This window comes from Poecilia reticulata, chromosome 15 (genome assembly GCF_904066995.2).
Source record: "Poecilia reticulata chromosome 15, P_reticulata-male-v2, whole genome shotgun sequence".
In the NCBI taxonomy this organism is placed as follows: domain Eukaryota; kingdom Metazoa; phylum Chordata; class Actinopteri; order Cyprinodontiformes; family Poeciliidae; genus Poecilia; species Poecilia reticulata.
This window is the reverse complement of record NC_088844.1, coordinates 23,226,170-23,242,086: the sequence shown is the minus strand read 5'-3', so window position 1 is coordinate 23,242,086 and position 15,917 is coordinate 23,226,170. Positions and strand designations below refer to the sequence as shown.

At 38.3% G+C, this 15,917-nt stretch overlaps 1 protein-coding gene across 7 annotated transcripts in view; it reads left to right on the top strand.

The window, feature by feature from the left end:
- Positions 1 to 15,917, top strand: part of LOC103477253 (signal-induced proliferation-associated 1-like protein 2) — a 114,876-nt gene that overhangs the window by 44,278 nt on the left and 54,681 nt on the right. For all 7 annotated transcript variants that reach the window (XM_008430233.3, XM_008430231.3, XM_008430230.3 and 4 more), the window contains 5 exons: positions 5,152 to 5,285; positions 7,003 to 7,191; positions 12,814 to 12,988; positions 13,907 to 14,010; positions 15,455 to 15,612. In XM_008430233.3, coding sequence (XP_008428455.1) covers positions 5,152 to 5,285; positions 7,003 to 7,191; positions 12,814 to 12,988; positions 13,907 to 14,010; positions 15,455 to 15,612 — 760 coding nt within the window. The remainder of the gene's footprint in view (positions 1 to 5,151; positions 5,286 to 7,002; positions 7,192 to 12,813; positions 12,989 to 13,906; positions 14,011 to 15,454; positions 15,613 to 15,917) is intronic.

Genomic DNA, 15,917 nt, shown 5'->3' with positions numbered 1-15,917 from the left:
CATCTTCAACAATGAGAACTGATTCCATCAGTTCTGCCCATGCAGAGCCCCTTAGGCCCTTTGCCCTTCCTTGAATCATACAAGTGCAGCTACATCTGCCTACATTCATAAGGTCAGATATCTTCCTGTAGGACCAGATGAAATAACATCCAGAACAATAGCCGGCTTGTGTTGGGGTCGATCGTGTGCTTTTATAGAGAAACAACCAAATCTTCCTTGAGATTTCAGCCCACTCCCTGCAAAGAGACTCTGATCAGTCATGTGAGAAGACTGAGGTGAATGAGGGTGTGTTGCAGCTGTCTCCCATAGGGACCAGTGGGGAGTGGGGACTCTCATATGAAGCTCCAGGGTCAGCAGAACTATGCTAAGGTCTTGGTGATCCTCATCAAAACACATATTCGGCTGACACTGGAAATGCCATGTGACCTAGACCCATCACTGCATTATACATGTCTGTTTTTCTCACCGCTTGTTTTTGCTGCCCAGAGCTGATTGAATTACCATTCTTAAGCCCATCAGAAAACAGCTGCTTCACCTTTTACACTCGTATGTCTGAGCTTCTTCATAAAGATGCTCTGTGTGGCGTGACTGGAACTACCTTTGATCCCACGTATCCACAGGGAGATGTTGTTTCACTTATTGCTTGTCCAATAACAGGTGGAGCTTTAGCTGCTTAAATACCAACAGAGACTTCTCTGCTTTACTGTCTGTTTTGCAGTCGCTTGCAAAAACATTCCTAGCCCTTGAACTTTTCCACACTTTGTCATGTTACAGCTGTAAACTACATTGTATTTTATTAGGATTTATGTGATAAACCAACATGCTACAAATCTCACCCCTATGGAGGATTTGCAAGAAGAAAACCATAGGAAGACCTTTTGCAGTTTACAGCAACTCATGTTGGGAATGCTGCAAACATAAGGTTCACTTGTCATATTAGATCAGGGTTGGGCAATAAATTTTTTCACACATGAAAAATCTGAAATGTGTTGGAGGGCCGCCCCAGCAACGACACACATTTAATCTTGGCATTATACGTTTTCTCATATCTCTGTTTATAATAAAAATTTTAAAGCAGATTCTTTTGGTAATATGAATATTCACCAAATATTTATAAAAGTGAGCAAATTGTGGTTTAGGTTGAAGTGAGGATTAATACTTATTCTGTCATAATGGATGTGCAAACTGTTACAATTCGCTACTTTGGATTACCTTGTCTAAAATCCCTCTAAGATAAATGAAAGTTTGTGACAAAAAGTGAATAAAAGGTTAGGAATACTTTTGCAAGGCACTGTAAATATTATAATGCAGCTTTTTCAGAAGATGCCTTTTGCATAGTATGTGAATTTAGCCCTTGCCCTTCCTTTGTGAGGTGTTTTATTGGATGGACAAGCTTGTCATCACCTGCACTTCACAGCAAATGTGCACTCACATAAACCTGACCGTGTGTCAGCGTTACATCTCAGGCTTTTATCAACCTGGGCTGAACATTGACCCTACTGAGTGACTACAGCTTATCTTACCCTGGCGAACTGTGATGTTTCACCCCAGGATTTCCTAATGGGCAGTATATGTTTTCAGACCAGCAGGTTAACCTTTGCTGGAAGCAGCCAGGGTCACATTGCATGTGGTTTGTCAGGGTTTTCAGTAAAGTGAGTGTAAGCTTAACATAAAAACAAGATTAGAAGTAGGTTTTTATTTAAGGGATCTGTGCACATTTTGGGTCAGCAGGACAGGAGATGAAGCCAAAATAAATCCCAATTACTTGACATGATTGTCAAGTAATCCATTTTGCAAATGGTGTGGAGCATGCGACGAGCACCAGGGACATGGGAATTGACTGAAAAATGGATGTTGGCCTCTCATTCACCCTGCAGTTGCTATTGGATGTCTAGTTCCCTTCTAAACGTTGACCTTATGCCTCTTGTAGTATTTCCCCTTGGCCCTCTGTCGCTCACATGCCACACATTCACCAGACAGCCTGGTTTCATGCAATAAATGTATAATTCATGTAGCTTCTTTTCATGTTGGCGGCTCACAGACAACACACACTCCATGGCATGAATTCAAAACCTTCGTGGCTGAACTCCCCATGCGAATGTCAGCGCTACATGCCCCTTCTGACGTCTCTGTTTGTGGTCTGCTGAATCCAGGTCCATCTCCTCAGCTTTAGGCCGGATTAAAGAGTGTTTGCTCAAGACCCTGCAGAACGCTCACAAAGCTCCACTCCTGTCCACAGCCATACACACACAAACATACACACAGAGATACAGACGTGTTGGTTCACCTGGTAGAAATGTCTAAAATAGACTCTTACACAGTCTTCATTGAAAAGTCTGGAATTTTATATGAATCTATCCAGGAGAGGATAAAAAACAAATTTGCAAGTCCAGATATATTTTCTTATTCCATCATCTAAAAGACAAAAATCGAAATTTCTATCAAATAGTTAAATTTAATACAGATTTTTAGTTATATTATGTCCTTTATTTTTCATGTGTAATTTAATGGATTTATTTTTAGGAACATTGATATCAAATCCATATAAAGAAATAGAGCAAATTGAAAAGGTAAAATCAAACAAAACACACAAGCACAGATAATAAAACCCAATTTGGTAAATGTTTTTTACAAAAAATAAAAATAAAAACTATATTTACCATTTATTAGCAATAAATGTGGAAAGTCCAGTACAAAAGTGCAAGATAAAGTATGCACACTCTAAATTACTCATGAGACGATGTTATTTTTTTTATAACAGTTTCAATTTAAGACTAAATGTTTAAAGTTCTGCATTGGCATTAATGTTTTCACTCTAAATCTGTTTGAGCAAGAATAAAAATGAACTTGGCGAAGCTTTCATTGGATTACTTTATCTGGTAGATCACATTTGCAGTTCGGACATAAGATTATTAGAATTTTTCTTTGCTGATTGACATCTTGAACTGGTATAATTGTGCTTAGACAAATAAAGATGCACTGCATCAGATACAGGACAATCAGATTCACTCATTTCTGGGTGAACCGTCTGTGTCTCTGGGAGATTTTGGGATGGATTTCCGCGAATCAGTGGGTCACATAATCTATTATTCAGAGATTGTGCACCAAATATGTTAGATTTGCTTCCAGACTGGCTCCTCGCTGTTCACATAACCTGTCATTGAACTAATGACTGTCCCTCCCATAATCGTCTGACTCTGTAGTTAATTCAGAATTTATCCAAATCTCCTTTTATCAACAACTCATTCAAATTGCTTGGCGAGTTCATCCAATAATCCCGTCCATCAGCTATACCTGCTTAATCTTGTCTGGGATCGTGGGAGGGTGGAGCCTGCTGTAGTAGGTTTTAACTGAGACTCTGAGAGACATTTGGACATTGCCACCTGTGTTTTACAACACCAACATAAATGCACAGAGAACCGTATGTGACCGGTCCAAAAGTCTGAAGACACTGTTTTTCTAAGACAGTCTTATAAAACAATTCCTGGAGCTTTGCTGTACCATCTGTCTACCAAAAATTGGAGAGGAAACTTGCCAACATATGGCCATCTAGCTAAAGTTACAAGAATATTGTTAATCAGAGAAGGAGCCAAAATGTCAATGCTAGTTGTGGAGGAACTACAGGTCACTCTACAAATCTTGCATGTGTACAAGAGAGGCAAAATTGCTGAAATGTTGGTAGAAAGACAACAGGATGGTTCTTACAGTAGAGACAGCAGACACCTGGAAGGTTTTATGGTCAGATGAGACAAAAATTGAACTTTTTGTGAAGCGATTAACTTGAATACAGCATGGTCACTTTGAAAATAGAGGTAGAGGCATGATGTGGGACGTAGAGGAATCAGGGAAATCGATCAGTTTTTGGAAGATGGATTGAGCATCTAATTGCAAAGGGTCTCTAAAAATGCAGCCAGAGGTACAATGGGATGGCTTAGATCAAAGCATAATCATGTGTTTCAATGACCTAGACCCAAGTACAATTGTGAATCTGTGGTAAGACTTGAACATTCGCAGATGCTCTCCACCCAACCTGACTGAACTAATTTGCAAAATTAAAAAAGGGAGAACATTTCAGTCTCTAGATGTGGAAAGCTGGTGTAAACATGCCCCAAATTTCTTGCAGCTAAGCTATAATTTTAGTGAAAGACAGTTCTACAAACTTCCACAAATCATTTCTGATTAAATAAATATAGAGACTGCACACTAAGCGCTGTCTGACTCCCTGTTTGCTGATATGTGAAACAGGTTCTACACACAGTTGTCACTGTTGCAAATGGATTTAAAAGGATTTGAATGGGTTCAAAATGGCCTGACCCCTCATAAGGGTCACACTGGCTTCATCCCGCCATCCAAAATCACATATGCTAGCTTAATTGATCGTTAAAATTGCCCTTAGGTGTGAGTATGTGATTGCATAGTTGTTGACCTCTGTATACCCTGCATTTCACCCCTTGACCGCTGGAAATAGGCGCCAGTCCACAGCAGGAATTAAGCAGGCGTAGAAAATGGATGGATGATGCTTTACTGGTGTGAAAGCATTAATCTGATTTGTAAGTAAGGCCATTGTATCTAATGAGGCATGAGCCTCATTAGATACAATGAGCTACAATTTTCATAGTATAGTATATAATTCTATAGTATCTTCATAAAAATAAAAAAAACTAATTATGTTTTTTTTCTAGTTGTTTTTATTTAAAACAAAACTGCTACTGAAATACTGATTATTACAGCCATAATAACGTGATTTTCATGATTATTATTTATTTTGCATCCAAAGTTTTTAAGCAAAACGTACAACTGCCAAATAAAGAGGCAAATTTGAAGTTCTTATTGTGATAAAAATGTAACCTTTTTAAATTAATGCAAGTGTAAAAAGCTGATATTAGTTGGTTAGTTGGGCTATCTGCTGTGGTTGAGTCTGCAGTTAGCTGTTTACCACATTTCACTCAGAATGACTGGCGCTCCATTAATTTGTTCGTCAAAGTGTCAGATGGTATAAGTTTTAATTTTTGAAAGTTTTTTCAGATCTTGTTATACCTTGATGTCTGTAACCGACCCTTTTATAATCATAAAAAACTTATTTTCTTATTTTTTTAAGGCAGTTGACTTGACCCCTAACATCTGAATATTGGTTTTATATTTTGTCTGCAGAGCACCAGAACTATTTCGGGGTGGATGAGAATCTGGGACCTGTGGCAGTGAGCGTCCGCAGGGAGAGGCTGGACGATGGGAAGGAGAAAGAAGGCATGCAGTACAACTACCGGATCACCTTCAGAACCAGTCAGGTAAAAATCAGCCTGTAATGATCAAGTGGATACAGGGCTGAAATAATGTATTTGCAAGAGTTAGAGAAGGTAGGCATAACAAAAGATGGATATCTTAAAAGATTAGTTTCTAATTACTTGAGTAGCTCCTTTACCAATTACATTTTTACTCATATTTTATATATTTCCTTACTAAACGGCTACTTTCTACTTCAGTAAAAATATGTCGAAGTACTCTTACCTCAGACATAGCGGCGACGATCCAGCCAAATTTGCAATACTGTAATTCCTCAACACTTTGCGTTATCTGAAAAATTTCAACGGTTTCCGAAAGGGGAGACATTGCTCTTTCCATCCAATATCGGGTTATTACGGTAATTTCACCATCGCTGTAGCAGGGAGTGAAATTAGTCTCTTCTAATAGACAGTAAATTGCAAAAATAACTTGCTAGACATTGAAACTTCCAGTTGTTATGGACAAATGGACAATATATATTTACACACAGGACTTTTAATGAACTGCGTGCAATAAAAATAAGCAAAAATATCCAGGCAGAGACTTTAAACTGGGTAGTCTACCCACCTCTGGTTAAAGCAGAAAAATTCAGTTTAATTTTCAGACATTGAGAAAAATGGTATTTTATGCAGTGTATGTCTGATGTGTAATGTAAATCTCAGGATATGCTACTATGGTAGAAGTTTGCATATCAAACTCTGGTTTCACTTTTGATTGTTGGAAAGTTCAAATTTAGTGGAATCAGATGGCACATGCTGCAAAATTCATTTTTTACTTGCAACAACATGTGTATTTCATACGTCATTGCATTCGGCATGTTAAGGTCAGCCAGCTTAGGGCTCAGTCATGCAGTGAGAGTAGATCTGCTCCGAGCTCCTCGATCTGCTCCAGCCGTCCTGGTCGGTCATGCAGGCACCAGAGCTGTCAGTCGGGTTTGGTGGTGATCATATTCACTTTCTTGCTGTCTTTAACACACACCCGAGCTTGCACACACATGCTCCCATGACGTGATTAATCCAAAAACTGAGATGCACAGCCTGGCGCAGCAAAAGCTTTCCTTGATTGATGCTGGTTGGTCTCACTCACTGAATTATTCAGGTGCAACAGATGTGTCAGGCAGGGAAATGTCACCGATATCCAGCACTGTTCTGGATTTGAAGCCAGGCGGCCATGAAGCAATGTATCTGGGTCATGGTAGCCATGCAGGCTGCATCCAGACAATGTTTTAGCTTCCTAACCACTGGAGCGTCTGTTTGAGTTAATTCCTCTCATTTAGCCCCAATGCCCTCTCTGACTGTCTGCACCGCTGCCTCGCTCACTCTCCCTGCCACACTAAGTCTGTTAAGTAATCTGCTTTTCAGAAAGCCTCTCTGTCAGATGGCCATTGACTGCTGACACTAATGTCCATAGTCAGTTTGGACAGAAATGGGATTTATGGGTGTAAATATGTCTTTGATGTTCCAAACAACAGCATGGGTTTACAGACTGTGTGTTTTTCTTTTCTAACTGGCACATTAATGGGGTTAATAGCGGAAGATCACTCAACGTGTACTGCCTGGTTAGTCTGTGTTAATTATTTAAAATTTGAGTCCATAGTGTAGTTCGGAGGCGTCGCAACGGATCAACCAGCCAGAATAACAGGGCAGCACATGTAACAGAAGAGCCAGAAGTTACACACTGCATTTCACCAAATAAATCTTGTTTGTTTATCTTTTCCGCCAGTTGACGACCCTCCGTGGAGCCATCCTGGAGGATGCCATTCCATCCACGGCGAGGCATGGAACGGCCCGCGGCCTGCCGCTTAAGGAAGTGCTGGAATACGTCATCCCTGAGCTGAACATCCAGTGTCTGAGGCTGGCCCTCAACTCTCCCAAAGTCCCAGAGCAACTCCTCAAACTGGACGAGCAAGGGGTGAGTGGACTCATGTCATGTTTCAGACAGGGGTCAGGATCAGAGATGGGTAGAGTACCCAAACATTTTAGTCAAGTAAAAGTAGAAATAACATTAGAAAAGCACTGTAGGTGTGTCTGTAGCTACTTCTCCATTGCAAATGAGCGCGAAACGTTGCCAAACTGTTTCACAGTCATGGTGTTTTGATTCAATAAGAAATGCAGTTAAAATTTCATGTGAATAAGCTTGTTCACGTAATAAGTCGTTAAGAAAACATGATCCTCCAACTACTTCTTGTCGTCTTCTTTCTTCATGGTTTGGCAACATCCAGTTGTTGATCATGTGACTCGTGTGATACGAACAAAGTGTTTCTACTTCAGTTTTGCTAAACAAACACATTTTTATTCAGCCAACAAACTACCTCAACCCAGTGCAAAAACTTTTTTATTAAAATACTAAAGCTTTTTTTTTCTTTTTGGAATTACAATCTGGCAGAACTTACTTATGGTACATTCACTTATCAAGAAAAAAAATAAAAGCACAATATTAATAATGCAGATCATTAGAAAATTTATTGAAATCCAACAATCTTTGCAACTATCAATAGGATGTATTTGGCGCCCCTGTTGTGATCGACTGTAGCTGCAAGACTAGTGAAAACGTCTCACTTTTATTAGCTTACTTTCATTAAAAAGAGGTTAATGTGGTGCTTTTTATTTTAGAAGATGGAGGGTGTCATCTGGAAGTCTTTCTCCTTGAACTCCTAATAATGCTGAAGGTTCTCTTCAGTCACAGGTGTCAGACGGATTCATTGTCTGATCTCAAGGCCTTTAATTTCTCATCTAATGAAACTACAAGACGGCAGAGGGAGTGGGAGCATTAGCCGTGTTTTACTATCAGGAAATCTGCTGCTTATTAGTCTAATTGCATTCATTAGTGCGTGCCCATCATTCTAACTGACAAGGGAAAGGCTCTTATCATGAAAAGCTCCACCAAGCCCACCTTTGTTTCTTCAGATTTTTTTTTTTTTACACATTTATTCAAGAGCAGTGGAGAGACATTTCTAAAGCAAATGAATAACAGTCAAATTTACAGATTTTGAATATGATTACTCTGTTAAATGTCATTGGAAATGAGCAGCTTTTCTTTGAAATCTGCAGACACATCATAGAGAAACTGACAAATCCATTAGGAAAGGGCAAAAGGTGATGAGATGTTATAAGGAAATGTATTCAAAGGAGGAGAGTGCAAGTTAATTAGGGTTTAAAGCTCTTCCAGATGACCTTGATCTTTTACACACTTCAACCCAAAAAGTCCAGTGAAGCTAAACTTTATATTTAGAAAGTAATATTTTTGGTGATTCAAATGTATGATCTTGCCTAGAGTCCCTCTAATTACGTTGACCCCTCTGCAACTTTAATCTATTTATGAGAAAAAAGTCAGTTTTGCACTAAAAGGCTAAAGTATTTTCCTCCACCATGTCTGGAAAGTTGAATTTGTGTTTTTTCTGTGCATATTTGTTCATAAGTGATACTAGGCTATGTTTTGTTGGTCAGAACAGCTGTATGTTTAATATTTTTCCTCGCTGAGTTAGAGAGCTGTTCTCAATATTTTCATGATCAAGAGGAATCATCTGCTGGCTTTTACTCTCTGCTGTAATTTTTTCCAAGATTTAAGAAGGAACTGATTCAAATGTCTTCTTATATGCTCCAATGACTGAACTGATTATGCACAGATGGCCTAGAAAAAGCATAAATCTGTTTAATCTGAGATGAGATTTCATTAACGGAGATCACAAATTGCATTTATTTCTAAAGTATTAAAAAAATTAACTTCTAGAAAATAGACATGACTTGTTAAAGGTGAACAAATTACAAGATTAATTTAATCTGCAACAAATTTTGTTCAAGATTTCTAACATTTTTTTTCTCCTTGTCTGTTTTGTTTTTAGTTATATTTGTAAATCACATTGTTTTATAAATCAATAATGAGCTGAAATGAATATATTATAGTGTTTTATGATAAATAAATGAGACAAAAGTTTATATTTTCTATTCAAAATATTTAGCACTCGTACTTTTCCAAAACATGTATGTAGTTACTTACTTGTGCAAACTAAATTAGTGAGTGCAATGAATGACTGTTGCAATAAACAATGCAATTTAAGAAAGAATTATAAAACAGACAAGTAGGGAAAATAAATACATGAATGAGTGAAAAAAGGAAAGTAAATGAATGAATAAGTGTGTGTACAAACTCCTTATTCATGTTGTTTTTCGCCTGGACTCTCAGTTTAAAACAGAAACCCTCACAGCTCAACTCTTGCGTCTAATTTAAATTTAAATCTGATTTGTTGCTCCAGTTCAAGAGAGCAATCTACCACCTGCTAGGGTTGTTGTTGCTCCAGTGCACTAAGTTTGATTGTTATATATGGAAATCGAACCTTTCAGATCGGTGACCGTGATGGTTTCTTTTCTGGCATCGTTCCAGCTGAAGGAATCTGAAAAACAGTCGTCCTGTTGGTCCAGTTTAACAGAAAATGAGTCATAGATCAACAGACGTGGAGACATAAGTGTTTGAAAAAATGTAAACAGATCCTTCATCTATCAACATGTCTATTATCTTAGGCTGTGTTTTGAATTTATTCTGTAGTTCAGGAAGCAACTCACACTACTTGACCTAAAAAGAACTCGCAATTTTTCAACCCTGTCCTCAGACGAAGACGTTGCTCTTTAACTCCGGTCCATCTTACAAAGATGCAAAGATTTGGTTTTAAAGAATCCGACAGATAAGTGCTTCTAAGAGTACAAAAAGAAACTCTTCATATAAGCCTTAAGATCCTGAAACAAAAGATAACCTTCAGACAGTCCTTCACCCTTTAGAAAAAGAGCATAAGCTTTCCACGAATCCTTCAAAAAAAAAAAAGCCTTCAGATTTGATGGTCAAACTTTCAGAGCCTCTCAGGAATTTAGACTCGATTAAAATGCTTAACCACCAAAATCTAATGTTTATTAAATGTTTATTAAGTACGTTTTCAAGACAGTTGTGACATGCGAGACATTAAGCATCACTGAAACCGAGGCATGACGCCAAGTCTGCTCGGTCACAACATGGTTTGAGGAGGATTTTATTTATTTTTAGACAAAGCAAAGGTTTTATCGCCATCCTAATCAGATTCCCATCAAAAGTGACTCGACGGAAATGTTTTGTAAGAGAAGCTTGACTGTTTACTCATCAGATTGGATGTTGCTGCAAAATAAATGCAGATATTTAAAAATATTTGTGGCCACGGGGTTAGATGTGCGATTTAGTAGCGTAGCACAGCTTTCTTCTACAAGGACCAGGGCAATCCTGAAGGTTATACCCTTGGCTTGCTTCTGGTGGGAAGGTTTTTTGGAGCTATTATTCCATGCTTTTTGCAACATAAGTAGATTGCAGTGGAAGCAGATGTCACATTAGCGTTGCATGCACTGCCAGGGCAATGCTGTATCCCTCAGGTGCCTCATGATTGTCTCCAGGGACAATGTTGCCCTCATTTCTCCATCCACTCAGTAAGAATGCAGTATTTGTGTTGTGACTTTTAAAACCTCCGTTAAGATGGTTTTGCAGTTAAGTTGCAGAAATGTCCTCACTTCCTGTTAAGGAGCTGATCTGTTCCGAGAAAGAGACGTGAAATGTTCATTAAAAATATTTTACACCTTTTCACATTTTGCCATCTTACAAAAACAAACATAATGGCGCTTTTAATATGATTATCCATCAGAAAGTATTGCAGAATTGTAAAGTGGAAAATCATTAGAAAATAATAATGAATTTTTTAAATAAATCACAATTTCACATGTATTTATATTCAACCACATTCAACTAAGTCAGACTGGATTTCATGAATTAAACAATTTAGCTCATCAAAAAAATTATCAAATTAAAATTTAAGTCAACAACGGAAACTGTTAGATACAAAACAAAGTATGTCTCTTTAACATCTTCACTATGTATATTTTTTAAATGTTATAATAGAAAGAACCAGATCCTCTCACCTTCATTGATTTAAAGAATTGGTTAGACATAGTAAGTGTTTTCATAAAAAGAAAAACCAAAATCCTGTTCTAATGGCAGAGAATATATTTTTAAAATTTTATTCCATTAAGAATTTGTAGATTGGAATAATTTTCTTCTTATAAGGTGACAAATATTTATTAGGTTTTGGATCTACAATGATCTACGCATCCGTTTGGGCAAGAAAAATCAACTGCCTTGTTTGTTTTCTTTAAATATTACATGCTCATTATTTTTTAGCAAACAAAATCTTTTTTTTTTTTAAACATATTTTGACCCATAAGTAAGTTTGACTAGACAATTCTGACAAAGGTGAGAAATGTTTGTACACTACTCCCATAAAAATAAATTAAATTCCAGAGCAAATAATTACTTTTATTTGTCAGTAATTTATTATTCACACTTTTCTGTAGTGATTCCACCAGTTTACTGATGAACGAAAAGCATCAGAAAAAGGAGCATAGCAGACAGATTGAGCATCGCAGACAGATTGTGGAAGATATGCACAGCTTTTGACATTTGTAAAGGAAGTCAGAAAAACTCATGTTTGCTTCTTTCAGCAAACATTTAGTTAAAAAAAAAAAGAGCAACAAGGTGGTGTGGTCAGATGAGGCCAAAATTGATCTTTTTAGTTTACAAAAAGAAGTTGTTAATGGCAAAAATGTCACACTGAAAACATTCTTCCAACTTCCATTATGCTGTATTAATGCGAAGGAAGTTTTCTTTTGTTTCCTAAGTACACACAACCTTGGTTGATATGTCACCTAAAACTTAAATAAAACACTTCAAAGTTGATTTGTTTTTATGAGACAAAATATGAAAAAGTTTGAGGCAACTGTGTCTGTTGGAGAGTTGCTGAATTTAGGTGACCTGAATCCACTTTTCGGGCACTGATGTGAAAGTCCTTCATCCATTCTGTAAGGATGTGCTGGAGGTTAAGTAAGTCCTTATAATTCCAAATGAAAAATAGAAGACCACATCATTGCACATCATGCAGTTTCCACTGAGCTTGAAGGTATAATAGCTTCCCATCACGGCGGGAGCTTCAGCAAGGAGCAGACTTGCTGATAGAGGAGTCGCCATGACAACTGTGAGGGGAGCACGCCAAGAACTGATAACCTGTAACGGGAGGGAACGCTTCAAATTGGTTTCAGTCTATAGATCATTTATTTTCCTTCACAGTGAGGAAAACCTTTTTGGTCTTGCAGATTGACATTTAGCTGCAGGGGTCAGGCTGGAAATATTGGACCGCATGCACCAATCCTTAAATAAAAATAAGGATATATGCTAAAGTTGGCAAAGTTTACTGTAATAAAGCCACGTCCGCTGCCTAATGTATCTAATTCACTCCCTCGTCGCTCCACAGCTGCACTTAAGTTGCAGCTAATAGCGCGGCTTAATTTACGCTCCGGAGAGCTCAGAGCCCGGCTTCGTGAGAGGGGATTTCATCTCTCCCCTCGAAGGGATGTAAAGGCCTTAACTTGAGCTGCAAAATGATGGAAAGGAGAGACTCGTCTCTGTTGAGTGTGCAACATCTCGGCAACAGGAAGTGATATACTAAGTCCGAGGTATTTGTGTGTGTTCCAGCTAAGCTTCCAGCACAAGGTGGGGGTTCTTTACTGCAAGGCGGGCCAGAGCACGGAGGAGGAGATGTACAACAACGAGAGCGCTGGCCCGGCGCTGGACGAGTTCTTGGATCTGCTCGGCCAGCGGGTTCGCCTCAAGGGCTTCACAAAGTACCGAGCCCAGCTGGACAACAAGAGTAAGAAAAAGCCTGTTGCATAAACTTAAAATGTGCCCCTTTATAAGCCTGGATGAACAATTTGTAGCAGCAGAGACCATACTAGGGTTATTACAGTCGACTAAAATGAACAAAATAACAAAAATTGACATTGAGAAAGCATTTTTGTTAACTGAAATAAATAAAAACAGTAATTAAAAAACTATGTAACTAATAAAAACTACAATGAAACTAACTGATAAAAAAGCAAACACTCTAAAAACTAACAAGTCAGCAAAAAGAAACTCACAATGAAATAAAACTAAGTAATAAGAAAAACCCCAAAACTATTATAAATTCATACCAGACCATTTTATTTCTAAAGCACTTAGTATTCAATATAGCGGCTGACCAAAGTGCAGTACAAAAATAACAAAGAAGAATAAGAAAATAGGGTAAAACTGTATTTGATGCGGTGTGCATAAGACTGACATGACACTGTCATAAATGTGACATTACATCTGTCATGAAGATGAAAGAGTCTTCATGAATGTTTATGACTGTTGTCATGAAGTGTCATTCGATAAATAATGACACTTTTAATGCAAAGTTGCATTACAAGTGTCAACTTTGCATTATTTGGTAAATAATAACACTTTCGATGCTAAATTGCATTAAAACCTGTATTAAAAGTCAATTTAAAGTGTCATCTTTGCATGAAGTGTCATTATTTACCAAATGACACAGTCATAACCATTCATGAAGACTCCTTCATGTTCATGACAGATCTTATGTCATATTTATGACACTGTCATGTCAGGCTTATACAAAACATCACAAATTCAAGGAAGAAGTGCAACATTAAGAGACAGATGCCAGCTCACTTTGGGTTAAAAACCAAAGAGAGAAAAGGTGTTTCCATTTTTAAAACCTGTTTGTTGTTCATTTGTTTGTGTGCAGCTGACTCAACGGGAACGCATTCCCTGTACACCACCTACAAGGACTACGAGTTGATGTTTCATGTGTCCACCATGCTCCCCTACACGCCCAACAATAGACAGCAGGTAAACTTTGTGCTTTATTACCTCCACTAATCACAACATTTGCTCTTTTGCGTGGAGAATCGCCATATAATGGCTTTAACAAGTCCCTGGGCAGCTCCTCTGCAAGGATCTTCCAGTGCTGACTTTTGCCAGCCGTCCCTAGAGAGCCGTTTTGCCATGGTAATAACCTATTAGCTGAAAACACGAGCATTGCCATGGAGACGGTGCCCCATAGTTGGATTTTAATCAGTGCTTCCTCATGGGATGGACCTGCCGCTGCAATAGACGAGCCTCCGTCTCTTTGTGAACAAGTGGGATTAAGTGAATGTAGTGGCTGATGGGCAAATGGTGGCTAGTAATGCATAATTGACAGTGTTTCAGTACGTTGTTGTCTGTGCTAATGTATGGAAGTGCCTTCTGAGCCCTTAATAAGGCCTGTGCACACAGCCATGTAAGAGCATTCATTTTGAATGGACTCAAGGAGGTTAAAATGATGGAGAGAAGCAGTGTAATGTGGTGGAAACCAGTCTGTCAAGTACATCTTAGGCATGTGATTGGTAGAGAGAGGTTTTCCTCTCTTGGATTGTATTGACCGTTTGCAACTACGTCATTTAATCATGAGGCGCCATGATAGACGTCGGAAGTGAGAGATGGTAGTACTGAACAGAGTGACTTCTTCATGATGCAATATTTGATATATTTCTAACCACACTTACTTATAAAGTATACAATCGTTAATCTTCCTACCTTGTAAAAAGTGTGCGCTGCAAATCTGCGGTTACATCGAGGGCTGACAGTCATTCTGATTGACTGCTGCTATCCATCGCCGCCGTATCATTCCTAACTTTAAAAGTTCTAAAATATAATGACAAGTTTGGTTTGTATCCTTGTCTGTTTGTGCAGCATCCTATGATCCTATGTTTTTAAAGTGAAACCAACTAAATAAAAGCGATATTAGGCCACTACATGTGCACTTTGACAGGCTTTACAGGAGCGCATAGGTTGTTTTGACGTCTGTCATGGTGTCTTTCGAAGAGAGGGACGTCATGTGCAAAGGGTTCATAGTTGGATAGTTTAATTTAATCCCTTTGAGTAATCTTCCAGCATCCTCTACTCTTTTCTATTTCACCTCTATACCCTATGATCCTGCTTGTTTTGGGCTCTTTCTGACCCTCTCAGGCAATCACATTCCAAACAGAATGAGGTTAAGTGTTTGTGTAGACCATCAATACATGCTGTCATGACTGGGTTTAGGTAAATTGAGAAAGACTGATTTAAATTTCAAAATTTTTATCTATAATTAATCACTGAATTGCACAATCTTGAAATACCAACTGCATCAGGTTTTACATCGCCTCACTCTGATTTTTGTCTTGAACGTTGAATGTTTTTCTATAAAGTTGACCTCTTTCATCATGATTACAACTGTTTTTATTGTGTTCTTTTAATACAATACTTTTCGCAGTTATTAAGGAAGAGGCACATTGGCAACGACATTGTCACCATAGTATTCCAGGAGCCCGGGGCCCTTCCCTTCACTCCCAAAAACATCCGCTCCCAGTTCCAACATGTGTTTGTCATCGTCAGAGTCCACAGCCCCTGCACTGATAATGTCTGCTACAGGTAAATGCAACAAGCGTGCACTTTGCCTGCAAGCTACTTTATTTTATTAGGCAAGGAAAGGACGCAGGGAAAAGAAAGAGAGAGATTGTGCAGAGTTGAACCCTCTATTAAGATACAAATTCATTTGCTCTTGACAATTAAGGAAGATGGGTTTTATTATTTAAAAAGGGCTTTGCGAAAAGGAATTCTTGCCAAATTGCATGAAGACATTAAATTTGAAAGCGTAATAATAATAGCTTGGTGTGCTCCTTCTGTGGTATCTGTCATGGCTTTGTAGTAATATCCACAAATCACAAGGCTCTTTT